Source organism: Corvus moneduloides, chromosome 13, assembly GCF_009650955.1.
Source record: "Corvus moneduloides isolate bCorMon1 chromosome 13, bCorMon1.pri, whole genome shotgun sequence".
Lineage (NCBI taxonomy): Eukaryota > Metazoa > Chordata > Aves > Passeriformes > Corvidae > Corvus > Corvus moneduloides.
In genome coordinates, this window is record NC_045488.1 from 5,796,665 (window position 1) to 5,820,316 (window position 23,652).

The 23,652-nt window shown below is 47.7% G+C and overlaps 1 protein-coding gene across 3 annotated transcripts in view; it reads left to right on the plus strand.

Annotated features, from left to right (window-relative positions):
* The window catches only part of NTRK3 (neurotrophic receptor tyrosine kinase 3), a 219,078-nt gene that overhangs the window by 174,031 nt on the left and 21,395 nt on the right, over positions 1-23,652 (plus strand). For 2 of the 3 annotated variants that reach the window (XM_032122343.1, XM_032122345.1), the window contains one exon: positions 10,453-10,527. The exons of the other annotated variant lie outside the window; for it this stretch is intronic. In XM_032122343.1, the coding sequence (XP_031978234.1) occupies positions 10,453-10,527 (75 nt within the window). The remainder of the gene's footprint in view (positions 1-10,452; positions 10,528-23,652) is intronic. 3 annotated transcript variants of the gene reach the window in all.

Below are 23,652 nucleotides of genomic sequence, written 5' to 3' on the forward strand. Positions count from 1 at the left end.
TCAGAGCAAAGGGAGATAGGAAATGTTACAGTAAATCAGTTTTTTGAGCCCTTGGGCTCACTTGCTTGTTTTTTCCCTCATTGAAACTTGTGCAGAAGTTGATCAGGCTTCCCTAAACCACTGTCCTTAATCCTTTTCAGTCCTGGCCATGCTTGTAGTTCAGACACCCATGCAGATGCCTACACACAGACTCTGTGATACCCCAGCACACAGTCACATGCTTTTGGATGGCTCTGAAGTCATTCCATCCTTACTGCCTATTTTTATTCCCTGTTTTTTGAAGACATTGACAAATTAAAGGTAATCCAAAGAGATGATGAATACTACAGGCTGTGACCTCTGGTGTTAGACTAAAGAAACTTAATACAGGGACCTAGAGAGAAGGCAACTGAAAGACTGACTGATAAGTGCATAAAATATGGGAGAGGAAATAATAGTCAGTTTAGGTTTGACCTCAGAACACTTTTTTTTTCCAGCAGGGTCATCATTTAGACAATGGAATAATTTGCCAGGGTTAGGTTGCTGAGAGCCTGTAATTAAAGAACTTCAGGAAGCAACTAGATAAAAATGCCTGGGTTTAGTGCAGAGGCTAATCCTGTACTCGTCTCTGGGGAGAGACTCAGTGAGCCAGGAATGCCTTTCCAGTTCTTTCTCCTGTGATTTGTGCTCACACTGTCCCCTTGTCCTGCGCACTCCCTCTGTACCTGTCTGCACTGTCCTGCCTGCCTGGGATGGCAGCCTCCCTGGGGGAACAGCGTGTTTCCCTTCCCAGCTACAGGAGAAATGTGATGTGCCAAGTGTTTGGAGCACACTGGAGTAGGAGTTTGTCTCTGGACCGTCCACCAGAAGGGAAGCGCTTCTCAGGCTAAGGAGCTGTGGTTTCAAGCCTGATGCTTGCACAAAGGCTGATTTATTTCTGCTTACAGCATGGATGTTTGGCTTTGAGGATCATTTCTCCCAGCTACCCAGAAAGGAGTGACCTGTTTTCTTGATCCAATTCAGGAAGTTTTCGTTATGTGATAGACAGCTGCCAAGTGCAGTTACTGTGCTGGGGAGGAGGGAAAACATGATCAGATTTGTGCTGAGACGTACCACCTCTCCCAGGCCCGAACACTGGATTGCCACTGGGTTTAATTAGCAGCGAGGAAACCAATCTTCACTGTGCAGCAGAAAAGCCCATGCTGGGAAAAGGTCTCAGTGCACTTACTGGGCAGTGATGAGGAAAGAGAGGTGATGTGGTCCCATCACTGCTGAAACTTCAGGAAGGAGCGAGTAAGAAAGAGAAAAGCCCAGGGGAGCATGAGGAGCAGCACATGTGATTACCCACGCTCTTGCCTGCCTTCTTCCCTTCAGCCCTGTTAATCCTGCCCCAACCACAGGCAGTGTCACACTGCTGGAGACAATCCCAGCCGAGAGCGTTCTCCTGCAGCACCAAGAGCTCTCTGTGCAAGAGGAGAAATTGCTGCTGTTGACATGTGAAGGCTAGGAGAGCTGAGTTTGTTGTCGTGGGATTTTTTGTCTTCTCTGTGGTGGTGTCCTGTAGCCCTCATCCTGTCTGTGCAAAATGCTTTGCTGAGGACTGCTCCGTGCTGTCTCACGCAGTGTTGTAAGGCGCTTTGGTGGACTTTTCTCTGCATACACAAATTGCCAAATATTACTAAAGTACTAAGTAGTTATCACCTAATTATCAGAGCAAGAACTGACTTTCAGACCAGCACAGCCTTTTGTTCTTAGTTGATTTTCCTTTGTTTTTGCTCAGTTTCAGTATGTTTAAAACTTTTGATCACGAGGTTAATTCATGGAGGCCTTATCTCTGTTATAGTCCAAAGAAGGTTTCTAGCAAAATAAGGTTCTGATTGCCCATATTCACACACTGGTGGCATGAGGGGCAGAGAGTTTACATCACTTGCCCAAAGCCAAAGCAGGAATTGGTGACAGAGCTGGGCAGTCTACCCAGGCCAGCAAAGAGCAGAATTCCAGGGCTCAGGTGTCCTTCATCCCTCCTCTACCCACAGTCCAACCACACTCCTCCCCAGAATATTAGCAAAGAAGCTCAAGTGGGAGAATCAAACTGCTCCTGGGTCTCACCTGTGAAGAGCTGAACTTTGAAATTCTTCACTGCTGTCTCTGGTCACATCTATGACCTGCCTGGTGAAGTTCCCGAGTCTATTTCCCAGTGTTTGTGCATGGCAGCTCTTCCCTTTGGACAGCCTGCCATTGCCAGCAGTGGGACCTGGAGCAAAGTTCTGCTTCAGTTGGTTCTAAAAAATATGGTATGTCCAAGCTGCAGCCCTGGGAGATGCTGTAATTTGTCATTTTGTGGAAACACAGGGAAAAATCCCACCCTCAAGCTGACACAAAGTGACAGGACTGGAGCTCTCTGCAGGCAGACTCGCTTCAGTCTGCTGGGTGCCTGTGTTTGCTCCTGCCCAGGCCCCACAAGCCTGGATAACTGGGTATGTGGATATATTACCATGTTCCAAGCTGAGGATTAGTTCCTAGCCATTTCCTTTCTTTCCCATTTTTTAATCTTTTAAGACAAAGAAAATACACCATCTGGCTCCAGCATTTGTGGCATGCAGAATTGCTTTAACAAAGGTGAACTGCTTAATTTTCTGTTACACATTTGGATATAGAAAACAAACATTTGCGTAACAAAAACGGCAGAGAAGCTTGTTCCCCCTCTCTGCAAGCTCTCCATGCTCTGCCTGAAGACAGATGCATCCATTTCCTCCTGCATCACAGAGGGATCCCGTCAGCTGTTGCCTTTTAACCTCCTTTCAAGAAGACAGGATGGAGAGAAAATGGTTGTGGAGGTGGAAGTGGTGGGGAGAGGTAGAACAGCATCTGAGTGGAGGAAAAGCGGAGGAAAGTGGAGGAACTGGGGAGACAGGGAGAAGTAGCCCAGCTTCTGTGTGAAGAGGGAAGGCGGGGCTGCTGAAGAAGCATTTCTGTGCTGTGTTGTGTAACGTGCTGTGCAATCTTTGGTGTGGGTCTCTGTGGGAAGGCGGGACGGAGCATATCCATATTGGAGAGGAAAGGTTTGGGCGGATTTCATTTTCCTTGTTGTTTTCTCTAAAAAACTGTGTGAGTAGGCGATTTTTTTAGGTATGACTCAGGACTGTGACAGCAGATGGTGGGACGCTGCAGGTCAGGGACATTGTGCCTCGGCCAAGATGAGGGTGGCATGGAGACTGCAGCAAGTGAGGCACAGAGTGCCTGCCCAGTGCTGTCCTGGAGGATGTCAGGGTGGCTGCAGGGGAGGGTCAGAGCTGGGGGCATCACCAGGGCTGAGATCAGAACCCCAGCTGCTCTTTCACCCTGCACTCTGGGGTTGGGTTTCTCCAAGAGCCCTTCTGTGGCTCTGGACCCACCCAAGCTCCAGTAATAGCCAGATAATTTTCCATTTGTCCCCCTCCCAAATCTGTAATTCAGTTCCAAAACAAAATCACGTGGCAGCTGTCCAGGGAAAGGGCAGTATTTCTTCATCTTTAGATGAGAACACAGTCTTAAATTGTAGTCAAGACTCCCAAGGTGATGTCCTGACATGGGTGGGACATCAGCAGTGAAGAGACATGCCAAATAGAGGAAGGATTTATGTAGACATTAAACCTCATGAAGACATGTCCCTGTCCATATTTCCTCTGCCCTACTCTTTTGGCATCCTGCTCCAAATCCTGGGCTGGGCTTGAAACCTCTTGGGGATTTAGCTTCATCCTTTCCCAGAGGTCAGTCCTGAGTCTCCTCCTGGTCATTTCATCATGCAGAGCACACCTGCTTGTCAAAAAAACCCCACATTTGGGACTTGAAATGTTTTGGGTTTTTTTTATTTCTAGCAACACAGAGATAAACAAAATGACAAAAATGCTCCCTATTTCTGTGTCCTCACCACTCTGGAGCATTGTTTGGATTTGGGAGAGACAAGGTTTGCAGGAAGAAGTAATATATTTTAATAGAACACATGATATTGCTGGAATGGGGAGAAAGAATGAATTTTAGGTGCACAAACCCTCTCTGAGTTCTTTTTTTATTGTCATTTTCTATTGTATCCGTTGGTTTAATAAAAGATTAATACCTCTTCCCATGAACCTTGGCTCTCACACCCTTAGAACATCAGAACCAAAACATTTCTGCTATGACTTTGGCCTTAGGTCAGTGTTCCTTAAGAAGTGTGGGATCCGTCCCCCTCTGAAGCATGAAGGTTTACTGTGTAAATATTTTATTTCTTCTCTTTCTTTAAAACGGCCAGCAAACCCCCGTATTCTTGATACTTTACAGTACCCTTTGTAAGGTTACTTTTCTGATGACCATCTCCTGTCTAGACCATCACTGACTTTAGTTCTTTTCCTCTGCAGTTCGAGACTGGGTTCTTTCTCATGGATACAGCCAGTTATTTTGCCAGGGAAGTTTCCATGTGTGCAATAGATCACCAAGATTTAGCAGCTGCCTGGGTCATGCTCCTTTGGAAGCTCATCCAGCATGGTAGATAACGCTAACAGATGAGCCTTGCATTGAAACCAGATTTAGTCTGACCTATGGTCTTCTCGATAGAGGGCTCCAAAATAATCACACCATCACTGGTGCTCTGTTCACCAGCCCTGAACTCTCTGCAGAGGACCAACAGGCACAGGGGAGGAAAACTCCCTCTGAATTTCTAGCTGGGATATGGTACTGCCTCACTTTGGGAGGGAAAATAAGCTGCCACTCTCAGGTTTTATGGTAGACCTGGTGTACACTGGCTGTAAGGGAGCTCTGGACAGAGAATGAGCCAGGCTCTGCACCCAGACACCCCTGACACCTCAGGCTCAGCTCAGTGCTGATGGGTGGGGGAGAGCCAGCTCAGTCCCTGGCCACGCTGGCTGTTGTGTGGGATCTTTTGTAGAAGGTTTAATGTGTGTCACGTTCAGCTTGCAACACCAGCACCACTCCCAGCACCTCAGTGCTGTGCAGACGCATCTGTGCACTGCCTTTTTCCTCTTCTACCCCTTCTCTGAGGTGGGAAATGTGACGTGCTGCTCTCTTTCCACCCTTTCTGCTCAGGTTTTGGGAAGGTTTCACATCTGTGAAATATCTGTAAATACATGTTCCATTAGGAAGAGGACTTAGAGGTGAAAAGTGCTTCAATTTACTCCTGTCTTAGGTGGAATTCTGGAAACGCATCTTGCTTTGTCAGACCTACGTGAGTAAGGGCAAAAAAGTCTCACAGTGACCTGGAGATGTGACTGATACAGATGTGCCAGCCAGGCAGAGCCACAGCCTTGCCGTTTGCAAGAGCCTGTGTCTGAAAGTATTACATGCCCTTCTCAGCATCAGTTTATCCCATGTATCCCATCACCCCAACCCCTGATTTGTTATTTCTTTCCTTGTTATTACCATGATTCCCATTAGATGACACAAGTATGCCCTGTGAGGTGTGGATGGCTCATGCCATGGTGCCTCAAAACTGCCCTGACTGGGGGCTTGGGGGCAGAGGAACCAGATTTTCCCTAAGTTGCAGTAGGGTTGGAAAGAGGGGAGGAGAGGGAATGGCTCAGTGTGGGTGTGTGGGTGAACTGTCTCTGTGCCTGTCCTGGTGTGCTCTGCGTGCAGGAGAAGTCAGTGTGATATTGAACGTGCTGGTCTTTGATATCTCTGTGGCTCCTATAAAAACCTCTGCAAATTGAATTTGTGGCACACCTCCTTATCTCCTGAAAGGAAGATGTAACAGCATCATCTTGTGTTTTAGCCAGACGTTTTCCCTCAACACTTTCCCATTTCTACGCTGAGGGGAAAACAAATGTTGAGTCTTTCTTTTTTTCCCCTCCTGTTTGAGACCTTAAGAGCCCTTCACACAAAGCAGCTCAAGTGCAGAAGACTTAATTGGGGAAATTAGGTTGTGCTGTGTTCCTGGCATTTCCTCAGAAACGGTAATTGCCCTAATTCTCTACCCTGTCAAGACCTGCATCTGCACCCTGTTTTCCCCCTCCCCTTTTTCTCACTGTCTACCTGTTGTTCTCCTGCTTGAGTTGCTGTTTTCATGCTGTTGCCATTTATTTCATTCCAGTAATGAGAGGGATGTGGCAGGTGAAGAGCTCTCACAATCTGGTGACATCTTCTTTGAAGCACAGGCACAAAAGAGTGGTTTGTTTTGGGGAAATAAAAACTCCCTGTTCTGGTACTTGACCTCCACGCTCACCTCTTCTCCTGCTCGGGGTATGTTGCTGCTGTCACTGCGAGTCATTTGGCTCAGAATTTTTGTTTAATACAGTCTCAATGTTCACCTAAACACTGACCTCCATCTAAATCCCCCTGTGTTCCCCCCAAACCACCCAAACCCTCACACACCTACTGAGAGCTTATCAAAATTAGGATCTTTCAATCAAAGCTCAGCCCCATTCCCAGGCATTTGAATTGAGGCTTTTGATTTCTCCCAAACATCAAGCTGAGATCCAGAGGGCTGGGAGTTCAAAGCCTTTCATTTTAGCTTCCTGATGGTTTTTAACCTTCCATTTGCAGAGGTCAAAGATGTAGCCAAACAGGGAGGAATTGTTTGTTGTTCAGTATTTCCTGACCTAAAACACCTGAGGATGTACATGGCAAGTTTGGATTCAACAGAGATGATTTTCCAGTCCTTGTCCATGCTGACTGGACTTTGGCTGCTCTTAAAAGCTGTCCAGGCTGATCTCTGCTTTCCTGGGATCTGGGGAGAGTACTGGGAGTAACCAATCAAATGCTGGACCCACCACTGGGGTAGTGACACCATCCCCAGAAGTTAGAGTCAGTTCAGCTCAGAAAGCTGGGGTTGTTTCTCAATGCAGCCAAACTACCCAAGCCTGTCACCTCTGCTGTAAAAACTTGAAATAACAAATTTTCTGCTGGGAAGTTCAGGAGCCCTTTCCTTCAAAGCAATTCCCTTTGCATGAAACTTTACTATGGAGGGAAGAACTCTTTCCTATTTTCAGTGTTCCCTGCCTGCAGCCAACAGCTCTAGAGAAGGAAGAGAAGCTATCTGTGATCCCCATCCATCCTTGAGAAGTTTTTCCCTCCCCCTGACTGTGAAACTGGTTTTTTTCCCCTGTTTTAATTTGTTTTGTCCAAGTGTGGTTCCCAACACCTGCTAGAGGCTGCCTGCATGCAGTGTGCTTGCTTCCTCCTGCTGTCCCCACTTGGAACATCCCATTAGCCTGAAAGCTGTGACAGACATGGAAAAGAGCCCACTGCCTCATTTTGAGCAAGATAGACTCTCCCATGGTGGAGATCCATCCAAAATGCATTTCACTGTGGTGTCACCAGGAACAAGGAAGGATTTCCTACAGGGCAGGTCAGGGGCACTGATGGTCCTGGGTTTTACCAAGGTGGGTAAAAATTTAAGCTGCATTTAAATTTAAACTGATTTACACTGCAGCTAGAGCAGAAGAAGGTAGAGAACCTTATGTCAGCCTATTATCCTCGCTTCATTATTCCAGCACAGGTGAACCAGAAACCATGTGGGTCATGAACTGTTCGTGCTTTGGGAGGAGCACTGCCACTTACAGTCCAGCGAGACAGGAATGTGCAAATGTAAGACCCTCCCCTCTCATCGTGTCTAGGTTGTTAAACCCATTCCAGCTGGCCACTGGCCTTCTCCTGCCTTCCCACATGCAGGACCATGATCTCAGCTCTCCTTTACCACGGGTGCAGCCAAGAGATCACACATTGGTCAGGAAAGGTGGGGAGCACCCCCAAACCTTGGTGTGATCAGCAAGGAACTGGAGGCAGAGAAGTTACAAGCCAGTTTAGTGAGAGCATGGATAAATTATGCCTTGCCTCATAACAAACTGAAGGTCTCCCTAAAAAAATTAAAATGCAAATATCTTCATCAACTCCTTAATTAAGATGCTTGCATGGAAGGAAACCACTGCTTTTCTTTTTTCCTGCTGGTTCCTGCATGGTCAGAGTTTCTCCAGGCTTTCCCCTCCTGATTCCCCCCAGTTTCATAGTCCTGCTTCTCTCATAGCCCCAGTGAGCTCCTTCTCTCCCGCAGCTGGATGGAGAAAGCCTCTATTTGCAAGCAGCTTTAATATCCAGGCTGTTTAGGGCTCGGCTGTCAAAGAGAGCGCGTTCAATGTACAATCAAGGGGCAACGATGCACAAAATTGCACACACACACGAAATGGGAATCTTTCCTCAGCTCGTGTTGAGCTTTGAACGCTTAAGTGATTCCACCTCTCTCTTCCCCATCCAATTATGTGGGCGACACATGATAAGATTGCTAAAGGCATTAGTGAGGGAAATCTTTATACTGCCTAATCAATAGTGTTCTGCTCAGCAGAAGGCATCTCCCCACTCTGGCCTCAGCCACGTTCCCACTCGCCCTCTGAAAGCACAAGTTCACCTCCTCCTCTCTATTCGGACTGTGGAGACCAAGACTTAAAGCAGCTGTGTGTCTGTTGAGAATGGGTGCAGTTAAAGAGTTTCTTTCTTGCTTTTTTTTTTTTTTTAGGAAAAAAACCCCAAACCAAACAGTCCTGTCAAATCCACATTTCAGGGTTTTGAAGATGTGTAGGCCACAGGGACCTTCTGCCCCTTTCTGCTGTATGGCCCTTACAGGAACGGCCGACAACCTTACAAGCAAAGACCCTGGATGAGAATTTTTCTGAGCATCGCTGAGGCAAAACGCCAGATTTTATGGGCCACTAGACAGATCCAATATAGCAAATCTTGTGTTCCACTGTGGATTCTGAGACCAAATTATCAATTAATGTGAAGCATTAAAAAAATCCCAATCCCTTTTAGTTCCCTGTAGTCATTAGTGACAAGATACAATATCTATAGCTCAAATGCTTTGCCAGCATCCCCTGGCAGTAAGGCAGAAACTTCACTCCTATTTTTTTCAACATATATGAAAAAACATATGAGATCAGTGGTTTTTACAGTCAAATCCAGCTGCCTCTACATATTTACTTAGATGGAGAAATAAATCAGGTTTGGGTTACTCTCCAGGTTAGTTATCTGTTATCGGAATAAATGCATGGTAATAGATCTGACAGAGGGAGATGTTTCCCTTTCAGCTCTGTGTTTGAGGTAGAATTTGCTTTGTTCTGCACTACATTATATTGATGTTTTTCCCCCACTGCTGGATGACTTCATTTGCTCTGCTTCTTTCCAACCTCCATGCCTCTGCCACAGCTGGCCTTAGGATGCAGTTTCATGCATAGGCTTCTCTTTGTTTTCCCTCAACTGTAATGCAGAGGCAATTTAAACAACCAGCATGAAACAATTTTCTAAGCCTTTCCCCCCACAATTCCTACCTCAACTTTTTGGGAAGGGAGGTGAGTCAGTCATCCACGGGGCAATCCCCCAAGCAGAATGAGCTGCCAGCTACATTCAGCAGCTCAGTTTCCACTGCTGGTGCAGAGTGGGAATGTGCCCAGGGCAATGACCAGCTGGACACAACCTGAGGCCACATTTTGGGTATTCCCCAGGCAGCTCTCAGCCTGAGTTCCTCAGTTGCACAGCCAGAAGTGTTCCCCCAAACCACTTTGTTCACCAACTGCCTTTCCATCTTGGGATTTTGTCCCAGAGGGAACACAAACATCTCACTGGAAAGCCAGAAGAGTTTATGCCTGTCATTCACTCCTAATTTGCTCACTGAGATCCCTGCCCCTTTTCCTCTCTTCCATTCCCCAGATCTTTCCTACTTTGATGCAGAGGAAAATGTAGTGCTGTATTTTCTGCCCCAGAATTTCGCTTCCCCTTTCCCTTTCTAAACTTCAGTTTTCTGAGTGCTGGCAGGTTTGTGGGTGATTTGAAGCTGTGGGATCAGGTATTTTCTTCCCCAACCTGTGACAGTACTAATGGGACAAAGACTTTTGGGCCAGCATAGGGTGATGTGCGAGGTGCTTCTCTGGGACATTTGGCCAACAATACCCTTAACTCTGGCCGGCCTGAGCTTGTTCAGTGAAGACTTCAGGCCTGGGTCTTATTCTGCTGGCAGAGGCAGATGAGTCCCTGCACCGTGCCCAGGAGGGCTGGAAATGGGCAAGAAGCAGGATGCTGAAGTACCAGATACAGAGGAACTGCTCAAGCATCCTGAAACTTCTCTTGTCTGGAGAGGAATTCTGGGTCCCCCCAAGGGATGACATTCTGTGTGACCATTCTATGTGGCCTCACAATCCAAGGAGAAGTTTCAGGAGGCTGAGTCCCCCTTGACCCTTGCCCAACTCACCCTCTCTCTGCACTGGTGCAGCTGATCGTGTGGGGTGCAAGGTGGTGGGCACAGGGGCCAGAGGGTCTCACCCGCCCCATGCCCTCACAGCAAAGGTTGCGTAGTGTTGGGATGTTGCAGCCAGCGAAAGACTTTTGGTTCAGTTAAAGACATACCCTTTCCCTTCTTGTCCCCTTGCTTCATCCCTCCCATCCCTCCCTCCCTCTCTCACCCTTCCCTTCTCTTTTGTTTGTCTCCTTCCCTTGTTTTCACCCATTCACTGTCAGGAAGGGCCGCGTCCGAAGGGCCAGTTCAGCGCAGCGTGGCAGCGACAGAGACTGGCACCGTCGGCAGCTGCAACAGTGAGTGGATCCTGACCCCTGGGGCAGCTGGAAGTGGGGGACTGGTGCTGCTTGGGCGTGAAATGACGCATGGGGTTGAGTGGCTTTGGGAATAGGTCGGGTCTTGTGCGTTTGGCAGCGAAAGGGCTCTTGTCTGTGATGGGAACTGCACACGTTTCTACTGTAGCCGCTCTCCGGGGCTTCTCTGGATGGTGAGATAATATGGGATGAGTGCAGAAGTCCTCGGTGCCACCTTCCTCTGTGGATGTCCAGGATGTGTCTGCACTAGTGGACAGCGTGGGCTGTCCTTGGCCTCTGATGGCAGCAAGTGCAGCATGGTTTGTCTCCGTGCAGCTAAACTACCCCATGCCTCCAAGAAGGGTGGCATTTGCACTACGCACTGGGACTGTCCCTGACCTGTGTTGTCCTCTCAGGAGCTGCTTGGACAGTCAAACTGGCATGGACCAGACCATTTGAGTGGTTGGATTGTCACATGCCAGCCTGACACCTTTTGTGTGCTGGTCTGCAGCTGTGTTTGAGTGAATGTAAACCAACACTGCCCACTGCTGCTCCCAGCCCTTGGTCGGAGGAGAGGCAGTGAGGGGCTGCTGTGAGTTTGAAGCTCTGACTTCAAAGAGCAAAGTTTGGTTCTGCCAAGGGTGTGGGTTCATGTGAGTTGTGTGAACCTGCTGAGGGCTGGTGACACCTCTGTTCACTCTGCCCTGCCTCCCACAGAGCAAAGCCAGCATCCCATGGCACTTGCCGCAGGATCCTCAGCTCAGTGTCCCCAGCTGTCACAAGCCTCCTACAGGAAGCTGCAGGGCTGCTGGGGTGGAGCTGCAGGAGTCTGAGAGAGGAGCAAACATCCAACTTGGTTGTCCTGTTGCTTCTGCTGGCACAAAAGCAAATGTTCTGTTGATCCAGAAGGTTAGGGAGTCTTTGCTTGAGTCTCTATTGGAAGTGGATGGACCTAATCCACCCTAAGACACTGCACAAAGCAGTTTTGACCCCTCCTACATTAAGGCAGGAGAGCGATGGCTTCCACACTTTATTTCCCAATAGCTTCCCTGTGCCAGCAGCTCCAGAGATGGGCATCAATATTTGCAAAGTAGGCTTGACTGGGATAAATCTCCTGGGTCCAGTTGCCCCAAACTCCCTGTGGCACTGTGAGGGGAGCTGTTTGCTCCTGGCCACACAACGCAGGACAAGCCGTCCCACCAGTGAGGGCCAGGACCACTCCTCCTGCTCCAGAAAACGCCTACAGCAGCTGAGTGGATCTTGCAAATCCTTCCTGGGGCCTGTGACAGAGCAAGGCTCTGGCACTTCCTGACTGTTGCCAGAAGCATATGGGAGTGTGAGTTTAGATATTGCTGATTTTGCAGAAGATATGTCAGCAGATAAGAAGATTTGCCACCGAAATGTGATTTTGTTACTCTTATGCCTTTCCGAGCCAAAATTGAATTGTGGGGTGTGGATGGGAATTTAGTTCTAAGCACTGATGTAATTTTGTATCCTTGGCCCTGAAGGCAGTTTTAAAAAAAATTATTTCCCCCTGTGCCCTGACACTATTTTGTTGCCTTTGAATCATGTCCTTGTGACAGAACAAATACTGGAGTTTGACCTTTCCAATGTGACATAATAATATGTGACTTCTTTATAGCTCTTTTCATTCAAAATTCTTGGCACACTATGAATCTGATCTTGCAACCACTTGCCACTGGGCCTAGCACTCACTGCTCCATGCAGTCCCTGGGGAAGCCAGAGGAGCACAGAAGTGCTACACCTGGTATTACTTGCAGGATCAGGCCCTGGAGAAATGTAGCACATCCGTGAATAACCACGTTTCGGAGAGAGAAAGCCTTAACCTGTCATTTATCATTTTTATTCACTATCAGAATGCCATGCCCAGCACTAACTCGACAGCTTCCCCTTGGCTACAGTGTCATGGCAGGTGATGCTGGGGCAGTATTCATAGCTATTATCTACCACCCTGTTGCTTTTTTTATTATTTTTTTCCCAGCTCTAAAAGCCTGTTAATTAATAAACTCCTTTAGCTTATCCTGCACCATTTGATCCTGCAGAAATCACAGCATTTTATCTTATTAGCAAGTAGGAATTAAAGAATTAAAACAACTCAGGGGGAAAAAAAGAGCATAACCACTTTCCCTGGGCATCACTTCTGAAAAAAGCTTGCCCTGTACCCTCAAAAACCCCAAGCTCAGCCCCCAGGGCTTGACAAAGGATGGGAATCCCAGATCAGTGTGTGCTTGGGCTAAAAACTGCTTTGTGCTCTGCTATTCCTGGTTTGAAAGGGAGAGCAGAGCCAGGTGCAGGGAGAAGAGTCCAGCAGTGAGATCCCAGACATGGACTCTGCTGCAGGTCCCTTCCCTGTTACTGATGTCCTCTGCCACCACAGGAAATTCAGTTAGTTCTCCTGTGCCTCAGTTTGCCATTGTTAAAGGGTGATCCCTGTTCTTGCTCACCGAGGAGATTCACATGAAAATAAGATTGCAAGGGACACAGTCATTATGGTGGTGGGAAACAGGTAAGTACCTTAGGAACATGTAGGGAGTCTGTGAGCTGAGATGTTTAAGGTGTCGGTTCACAGAGAGTGAATTTTGGGAGTCCTCAGTAGCTGGAAAATGTAAAGAAGGAAGCAGGTGGGATCCTTGCACCCTCCTCAAGATGGGTAGAACCAGGAAAAAGAACTGCTCCACCCTGTTGTAGATGGGAGGTGGTTAAATCTGGGGATGGAGACCTGCTGACCATCAGCAGGTACCTACACACTTCACCACTGTGCCTTCAGCAGAGCACTGCATCCCCACCACACCCTTAAAAAATCCTTTGAAAGATGACTTCATTAGGAGTAAAGAGATCTGGAAGGGATTCCCTGGATCATCAAATCCAGTCCCCTGTTGCATCAATCACATCAGATTTATCCTTTTCATAATCAAGCACCACTTTTAAGAGTGCTCCTAAGGGGAAGAAGACAGTCCCAGGATCTCATTGCTTTAAATCGTAGCTGCCCCTGATTTCCAGTCTGTGCTTAGTCACGGCCTGTTTGTTAAACAGCAGGTAGCTGGCCTAAAAGCAGGAAATTTAACACAGTTTTATTAAAATAACCACCCAGAAATCCTCTCCACAAAAACATGCTGAGGTTGCAAAAGAGAACGTGCAAGGTCAGGTAATGGTAACGGGGAGGCCTGAGCTCACTCTTGCCTCTGCCTTGGAGAACAGACCCCACGTAGTCGCCTGCTGTTAAGCCTGTGTGATCCAGGTGAGGAACAAGGCAAGAGTACTCACAGAACAAAGGAAATTTTTTCTATTCTTTGCCATCATATTCATTGTGTAACCCTCTGTGTCTCTTGCCAGGTATAAGTAACGCTGAGCTAAACATTTGGCTATTTTTTTCCTTTTGCTGACAGGCTTTTCGGTGCCATTTATAGCTTCACTGTAAAAGCCATTACCTGTGCAGCATTTTTGAGAAGTCAGTGAGTTCATAGAACCATGGAATTGGATTGAAAAGGATATTAAAGACCATCTAGTCCCCCTCCCCTGCCTTGGGCAGGGACACTTTCCACTGGACCAGGTTGCTCAAAGCCTCATCCAGCCTGGTCTTGAACGGTTCCAAGGGTGGAGTTTCATTGTCCTGCTTTGCAGATTAGGAAAGGAATTCCAGAGCTATCAGCCATACCAACCCACGGTGCTTCAAGGGCAACTTTCCCCCTCTAAAATGCCCCTGCTTTATCCAGTGCAGTCTGATTGACTCCAAACCATGCAATTACTACCCAGGCAGAGGAAGATGGCTGGTGCAGCAGCCTGCAGTGTACGTTGCATGCCATGAAAATGATGGAACGCTCTAGATCCATGATTTGTCCAGTTAGTTCATCTGAGTGCACAATGAATGGGCAGAGGGGAGAAATTGGTGAGCCCAGGCTCAGGTGTAAAATCTCAGTGTTACCCAGCAGGTGTGACCCAGCCCAGCTGTGACCCAATGGCACACGGAGGTGTTGCTTAGCTCAGGCCACTGCTGCACAGCATGGCCAGAGTGACTAAGGAGGAGGGCTCCTTTGCCAAAAACAGATTTGGAGCTGGGATGCTGCAATCCTGTGTTTGCTTATTTAACTTGGCAGGTATTCAAGTGAAACAGGCACGGAGGGGAGGCATCAGAGCTGATCTCGGTACCCACATGTGGGACTTTAAGTTTCTATTTCAGTGCTCCTGCTTGGAAAAGAAATGCAAGCAGACCCTCTCACCCTCCTTTTCTTTTTTTTTAAAGCACTATTTAAATGTCATAAGAATCATATAGTGCCCACCTTAATGTGCCTAACAAATTAAAATATTTTATTAGTCTATAATCTGAAAATCATTACCGTGCTTACCATAAAAACCTGAAGGTCTTCAGAGGGAATGATGTCAGTGGGTCTGAAATGAATGCAAATACATTTTGTTGCCATGAAGGTAGCAGGGGTCAGACAGGCAGCCCCCAGCCCCAGGGCAGCAGGCTGTTAGCGTGGGAGGGAATGAAATGCATCTTACAGTGGGGAGGGAGAAAATGGATCTCTTGGCTGATTTTCCTGGAGTTTTGCAGGGCGAACGCCTGAGTCTGTGCCTGGCTGGTTGGGATGGTTTCAGAGGAAAGCACTGGTGCTGTTCCCACTTGCCTCCCTCGTGGTGAGGGCAAGGAAGTGCTCCAGACAGCTCATCCCCATCATGGCTGAGCTGCTCGGAACCTCTGGCTCCATCCTACTTCCACTGACAGCACAGGTGCCTGTTCCCCTCGGGGATCCACACGCCCCTGGTGCCCTCTTCCTCCTGCAGATGACTCTGGATGTGTCCCTCCAAGTAACTGCTGCCTAACAGGCAGGAGGCAGCTGGCTCCAGCTCTAAGAAAGCAGCCCATTCCCAGTGTCCCTGGCTCCCAGAGAGGCCAGGTGACACTGGACACTCCCAGAGCAGAGGCTCCTGAGTCCCTTGTCCTGCACAGAACCAGTGGGCTTCTGCTGGTTACTCCTCCCCACCTTGGGTGAGTGTCAGATGGTTCAAAGATTAATTACCATTTAACTGGCTGTATTTCCATCTCTGCGGAAGGCTGCAGTGGAAAAGACAGGAGTCCTGGGATCCTTTACCCTGGTATTACACAGCAGATTACCCTGTACTTATGAGGTCACCAGTTACGGTGTAATTAGGCCTCCACTGCAGGGAAGTCCGCGATAGGCTTCCAAACCACTCTTCTTCCTGGTGCCAGGGAAGCAGAGGGATGGCAGCAAAGTGCAGGCTGAAGCCTCATTAGGTGCGCTTAAAGCTGTTAAATAGTTTAAAATTCAAGCTAGGGGAGGTGCAGTGAGAGGGTAGCAAGGCCACCTGTACCTGTCAGAGAAAGGGAGTGGAAAAAAACCCAGAGCAGGTTGTCTAGGAAATGCAGGAAAGCCAAAACAGAAAGGAGGGTTGTGAGGGAGCTCTGTGTGCCAGACAGCTGAAAGGCAAAGGGCTGCTGCTCTTCAAGTGTCACCAGCTTTGCCAGTGGTGAAGGACTCTGCTGAGCCAGAGACCCTGTCCATGTCCCTGACTGTCCTGTGGGATGTGTCCATGGAGCCATGGAGGATGCTGCAGTGGATCAGGGCAATGCCTCTTGCTCCAGATTGCTCTCCTCCGTTTCTCACGTGCACCCAAATCAAACACCTACGCACGGAGCATTTGGAAGAGTGGCAAATGCCTTTGATTATCGAGTACAAATTCCAGTGGCAACTCACTTCATGTCTTGAGTGGCTAATAAAACACCAAGCCCATTCTGATCAATATACAGCAAGTAGTGCTGTAAAGTGAGATTGTGCCTGCCCCAGGCCATGTTGCATTTTGTCTTTATAAACCATGTCCTCTTCAAGTCAAGCACACTCTCTTTTGGGGTGGCAGCTCCCTAGAAATTCTGGCTTTCAGTGTGTCACTGAAACAAATGCTGTTCTGAAGCCCTCCATATAAAGAACCCAAGTCAAAGAGCAAAGTGTGTTCCTCTACAGCAATCATTATTTTAAATAATCTTTTATTACGTAGCCACATGTCCCCAGTTCAGCCCCACAAAGAGCATTCATCCGGCCAACAGCTTCTGGAGAGGTGAGGCAAAGACAGTGTGAAACCATTGATTATTGAGGATAGAAAGGCCTGCAGGTAAATACTTTGTCTAAAGAATGACCAGAGCAGGTAGATGTGCTACCTGATTGCAAATATTTACAAAGTTGTGAGCTTGAAGGTTAGAAAATGTTGAGAGAAGTATATAGAAGTTAGCGCAGGGATAATGCGGTGAGGACCGGAGTGGGGAGAATCAGTGTGGCAAGCAGGAAATTTCCAGCGTGTAGGCAAGATTTGCTTGTGATTTCCTGAGGGAGTCTGTGGGTTGTTCACTGGGATATATGGATTGGCATCCATCAATACCTTAGCAAATCCTTTAGGGCCCGCTCTCACAAAGGAAAGGGAGAAGAATGAAATTTAATGGGGGTTTTTTTCAGCTCTGCTCTCCCCCTGTAAAGCGTTTTCCTAGGCAGACACGTGTGTCATTGCCGGGGCACTGTGCACCCACACCCCTACTGCTCCTGGACTAGAGTGGTTTATTCAGAGGAACAAGAGCTGCCAAGGCTTTAAGCCCAGCATCTGTAGTCACGTTTATCCTTGAAGTAAATGCTCCAGCAGTGACATAATTGAGGACTGTCCTGTCTGCTCAGCATATGTCTGCAGGGGTCGTTCATCCTTTCTGACACTGCACAACATTAGCGTTTTTTTAGCCTCACTTTCTCCTTCCGTCCTTCCGCCTGTGGCTAACCCTAATGGAGAGCTGGTGGCTAGAGACTCCTCTAGGAAAACTGGCCTGTTTGGAGGGCTGACCATCTAGGATCAGCCCTATATTAGGGCAAAACCAGTGTCCTACTGGGTCCTGGGTTTGTGCAATGGCCCCAGAGGGACTGGTTGGGGTGGAGTGTCTGGCTGGCTGCAGGAAGGGGAACAGAAGGCAACTGGTGATATCTGTGATGGCCACTTAGTGCTCGAGGGCTCTAATGGCATCTGAGAACCAGGTTCCTGTGTTTGTGGGTTTGCTTATTTATTTACGCTCCTGGCTAAATAAAGTAGGGAGGAAGAATTTTAATGCAGTGGTTGAAATGCATGGGACTGCAGCAGCTCTGTCCTACTCAAGGACATCTGGAAAACTTGATGGAGAATGGAGGGAACTTCAATGCACAGAAAGTCTTAGCTGGAAAAATTGAGAAGAAGAGAATGCAAAGCTTTATTCCATCAAAATTTAGAATTTAGCTTGTTTTCCAGAAGAATCCTGCAGCCCAAGCCCAGCCTCACCACCTGCACATGTCAACATTTTGGCTATTGCTGGTTTTATTTCTTCCCCTCCCTGGTGCCAGTGCTGCTCTCCCATGGCAGCAGTGCTCAGATGGGTGCTGTCACTGTCCTCTCCTGTGCCTGTCCCTTTTGGGCTGTTGTCACCATCTGCAGCCTCTCCCCTGCGTGCCACAACAGCTTTGCACAGGGATGTTTGAGGCAGGCACAGAAAGGAGATGTCCATGGCAACTTCCCCTAGTTTAGGTCTCAGGAAGCTTAACCAGGAACATCACTATCCTCAGCGTGTCTCTCCAGTGTTCTGACTCATGGAGGGAGGGGGGTGCAGGCTGGGGTTTGCCCCGCCGTGAAATGCAGCGTTTCATTCAGCAGTGCCAGAGCTGGCACAGCTTTCCCAGCGGCACTGATGAGTTTAATCACATCATTAGTAGGTGTGACACTGCAGCCTCTGATGATGAGCTCTTTATTCTAACACGGCTTTCAGCGTGTTTATCTGAGATGCCATCTGTGCCTGCGCTGCCTTCATTAGGAGAGAAAGCCTATGTATCTTCTGATGTTGGTCTATATTTCTGAGATGTCTCCCTGCTGAGAAACCACACCTGAAGGAAAGCAACAACACCCAAAACGCTTAAATGGGCCAAATAGACCATTAGGAAGTGTACTCTTCTGAGGAATCCTCAACTGGTACACAAAACTGGCTAGAAGAAATGATCCAGCTATTTTATTCCTGAAAGATTTTCATCTTGGTAAAGCAGTAACGCCCCGTGCTTCATCTAAAGTGCTGTAAATTTTCAGGAAAGCAATGAACAGTTTTTAATTTTTAAAATACTTTCTATTTTTGTACCTCCATACCATGATCACACATAGAAGTTTCTGGGTTGCTTGTCCAGGTTTTAGATACAAAATCATCAAGGTTTTTGGGTGCAGATCTGAGTGTCTAGCCTTCCCCCTTAAAAGCTCCACAGTAAATGTTGTTTATATTATTAACTGTATTCTATATATCCAGCTATATATTTTTGTAGCTGTCCATTGATCAACAAACTGGCAGCACAGTGTGCTCATGGAGTTGCACTGCTCTTGACAAGATTCACAAACCACAGACCAGGCAGGAACTGCCACATCACAGCCTAGCTACACATAAAAAAAAGGAAATGCTTCCACAGAGAGGTGCCATGCCCTGCCTTGTATCAGTTTTCTGTCTGTATGCTGCCAGGCCGATGCTCACTGAATCTGACATTAACAAGAAATAGATTTCCAAACAATCTAGCCTAATGAATTTAGAATATTATTATGATTAATGCCAAGGCAGTTGAACTGATTATCCAGTATCCAGAAGTAAAGTAATGGAGCCTTATCTACATCTTGTGTAGTACTGAGTCAGGAATGGCTTTGGCTGCAGACAAAGATGAGTGGTGTTGGTTATGCAGAGGGGAGCACTGGCAGGACAGAGAGACATGATGGGAAGGGAGAAGAGGAGACACCCATCTGAAAGCATTTCAGCATGGAGTGATCACACATGCAGGTTCTTTATTGCTCCTATTTCCTAAGCTACATATCTCAGGCTATTTTCAGACTTGGCTTTTATACCACCAGGTTGAGATTTATTGGGTAAATATTTTTCCTCCTTTCCAAAGCCAGAAACTGGGTTGATTTTCATTCTCTGCTTTGCCAAAAGAACAGAATCCTGATGGACGTGTTTCTTGCATCGTGATGGTTTAACTTAGCTTCTATCTGATTAGCTTTCAAGCTATTAAACAGTTTTTGTAGCATTACCAGAAGAATGATAATGCAGATCAGTCATGGACAGTTTCTGTTGGCACAAGCAGTCTTTGCAGGCTCCAGATCCTCTTTAAAGCTGGAACCAGCAGAGAGCTGCGTTGTCTCATGGGTATTACATCTCTCTGAGCAGGCCTGTCCTAAAAAAGTGTGTTGTGGTCCAAGGGTGTCCAGCCTGGTGGAGAGAGTTGGTAAATGTCTAAGGTGCCTGACAAACTATCTGGGGGCTGTAGCTTGAATAGATTTAGTGGCATTCCCAGCCTCTGCTGTTACCTGGGCAGTGAGCAGGAGACAGGTAGCTTTTGACCAGCCCCGATGTGTGCCCGTGTCGAGTCTGTGATGCAGAGGACTTTGGAGGAGTCCTGCACACACTGAACCACAGCTGCCCAGTGCCCACCCACAGCCGAGCAGGGACCTCCAGGGACGCCTGGGAAGCCAACCAGAGAATCCTTCCCCAGCACTACCACTTTGCTCTCCGAGTTCCTCGTGTGGGGCTGTGTTGTTCTGGGCCACAAGAAGCTCTCAGTAGGTGGTCCAGGGAATCAGGTTGGTCACCTCTCCTCCAGCTGGGAAGGCTCTGGCAGTAACCCTTAGGAGAAGGGTTTAGGACCTGCTAGGAGCTGGTGGTGCCCTCGCTGACCTCTTTACTGCATGTTTTACAAACTGCATCTCCTCTGCTGCCACGTGCCCCCAGGAGAATAAGGCATGGGTGGGGTCTCTCACAGTTTATATCCTGGTGTTGGAAATCATGGCTTCTGGAGCTTTTACTCAGATGAAGATGGAACTGGCCATTCCTCTGTAGGCTGGTTGTGCAGCTGTTTCTGAGCAGAGGGTGCAGCTGCTTTGGGAAGAAAAGGTGAAGGGTGAGTTGTAGTAAGGTGCACACCAAGCAGATTACTGGCAAACATAATTAAAAATATATGTGTGATTACTCCTCTGTTTCCCTTGTCTTAACCATCCTCTGCATTACCTCTGGCATTTTTAGACAGTAGATAATATAGCTGAGAGGACTCTTGGGCACATGCAGCTCTTAGAGCAGCAGTGATTTGTCTCAGACCATTTTGAGGTAGCAGAATTTACCTCTAGCTACAGCCACCCCTCCATGTCTGCCCTCCCTCATTTGCATAAGTAATTGGCAGCTTGTTAATGGCTCATTAGGAATGCTGAAAACCGTGGGATTAAAACACACTCAGTGGACCAGAGATGAGGGGTAGGGGGGGAAAGGCTGCTGTCCCTGCTTGCAAATTACACTGCTTGATTCAACGTGATTCAGAATTACAGGTCATAAAGCAACTAGATTGTTAAATGAAGTAAGGAAAAACAATGTCAATGGCAGGTTTTATTTTTAGACTCATGTTTAAACACAGTATGTGCATCTAGGGGGAACAAACAGTCCCTTTCCAAACAGTCTTACTGACAGCAGGATGCTCTCACCCCTTTCTCGGTTTCACATTAACCCTGCCTGGTCAGTGTTTCCTGCTCCTGAACAAGTCCATCTGGCTCTTACACCACTCATGGAAGGGACATTTTGTTCCTTTTCCCATGTTCTCTCTGGGTAAATCCAAACCTCTCCTCTCTGGCAGCAGGCAACCAGCATGTCCTTTTCTTTGGACAAGGCTGGGACACCCAGCGCAGCTCCACGCAAGTAGGAGAAACAGCTCCAGGTTGCTTTGTGCATTCTGTAAATATCAAAAATCCCTTGAAAAACGGCTGTGAGATGTCTTCAGTCACTGGCATGCAGAGAGGCAGGCAGCCAGCCTTTTGCTGTGGCACTGCCAGAGCCTGCAGTGGAGGAGATGGTTGGTGTAGCCAGTGAGAGCTGTGAGAGGATCACAGCTGCTGTTCCCAGAGAGTGGAGCGTGGTGAGGACACAGTCAAGTAAGTTGAAAAGTTTGATGGAAGCTTTTTGTTGTTTGCTGGCTGTTTAATCTCATGTTCAGCACTGGCTATGACAGCAGTGACTGCAAAGGCACGAGAGGTGAAGGCAAGGACAGGGCTATGATGGCTTGGGAATCACATACAAGAGGCTCAGCCCGCGGGCTGGTACAACCATAAGACACGATACCTTTCCATCAGGAGAACACCTCTGGGATTCTTGGAGGCCACAGTAATTCTGGCAATGGTGCAGCCTCAGATACAGCTAGGACCTTTCTTCCTGGATAAGCTGAAAGGAAATTGCAGATAAAGCACTCGGGGATCACATAAAGTCATAAATTGCAGTTAAATTCAGCAACCTCTGATCTAAACTACTTGGGTACTTAAGAGCCTGGTAAGGTGACAGTTAAAACTGTGAAGTGGGGACAGCTAAGGTTCAGCAAAGCTCAGCTCTGTCTGGCGTGTCAGAGTTAATCCCTCTGTTTTCTGAAAGGTGCCCAGGAATCTGTCAGGACTCACAGAGGCAAAATACTGGCACATCTGAAAAATTTCTCAGTGCAGCTGGATCCAGGCTGAAGGCATGGAAGGAGTGTTTCCTCCTGGATCCCCAGCCAGGAGCATGTGCTGCTCTTTGCATCGCCCTGAGAAGTCATCTCCTTGTGCCCCAACCTGAACTGACAAACATTGACTCACGAAGGCACAATCTACAGCAGTGTTGTTTGTTGTTCTCCAAGAGCTCAAGCTAGCCAAACAGAGCAGCTTTTCCTCCTTCTTGCTTTCATTGCTTTTTTTTCTTGCCCTTACATCCTCTCAGATGACCCTGAGAGACACCTGTGGCTCTTATTCATACAAGGCTGTCCAGAGCTGCTGAATTAACAACACATCCTGCCCGCAGCAGGAATCAGCATGTCCTGATGGAGACTTACAGCTGGCTGCTGGGGGAAGGCTCAGAGCTGGATCAGCCAGCTCCTAGAGCTCTAAAGGACATATGATTTGGTGTGGTCCGGCCTGGGATGGCATCCAGGTCTGCAATGAAAGAAGATCCCAGGTCACCCCTACCTACAGCAGCAGGAACGGAGATGGCAATCAGAGAATGTGTGTCTTATCACTAGATTGAGTGCATTGAGCATGGAGTGGGATTTCCTGGAGAGGAATGGTGCCAAGGTCTCCACTACTGCTCTGGGACTCTCTACAAACTCAAATGTCTCCGCTTCCTGCACAAAAATGGGAAGTTCAAATGCTGCATGATACGAAGACACCTACAGTGGATCTTGTGATCTTCCTGAAGCAGAAGCAGGAGCAGAGGCTCCATCAAGTATGCCAGAAGCAGGAGGAAAGGTGTCAAATGACCTTGGAAAGCAAATGTCAAAAGCAAGGAAAACAAAAGCACTGTGGGCTTTTTTTGTTTTGTTTGTTTTGTTTTTTATTTCATCCTTGCAAAGGAAACTGCACAAAAAGAAAAATAAGACACAGACTAAGAGCATGCTGGAGACCAAATCCCATTCTGAGCTGAGATCCATGGAGGCACCTTCCAGCTGTGGGTGTAGAGAAAATGGCTCAGTATTTTCCCTTTGAATGCTGCTTTGGGCTACAGCCCTGGTGATGGTATGTGAGCTGGGAAGGGGAAAAACAGTGCTTCCCACCAAAAGCTGCCTTTAACGTGCTGGCATCTGCATTCCCACCAGTGCTAAATCTGCATAAGGTTCTTTCAGCCCTACTCTGGCTTTGATTTCCAGGTTTTCTTTGCTGGTGGCCCAAACTGTGGATTTATTGCACAGTCTTTGCTGAACACTACCTGCTGCTGTACTGTCAGCCTCACCGGGGGATAACATGTCATCTTTTTTCCTTCCTAATCAGCTGGATGTCATTCAGAAAGCTGGGACAAGGAGAACTTTTCCCCCAGACACCAGCTTTCCTTGGTAGCAGACCAACCTCAAGCCTTATAATACTACTTGTACATAGCATTTATATAGCTTTACATCCTCAAAGTGCTGTACTAGCATTAAGTAATTATCTCTCTCCCTAATGGCCATTAATGCTGGCCTTTCATGAACCTCCCCCAGCTCCTCGAGGTTCATATCTAATCCAGCAATATGCTGCTCAGAGGGAGTGGCTGGATATCTTGCAAGTCCATGGGCTTGGATTTGAAATGAAGTT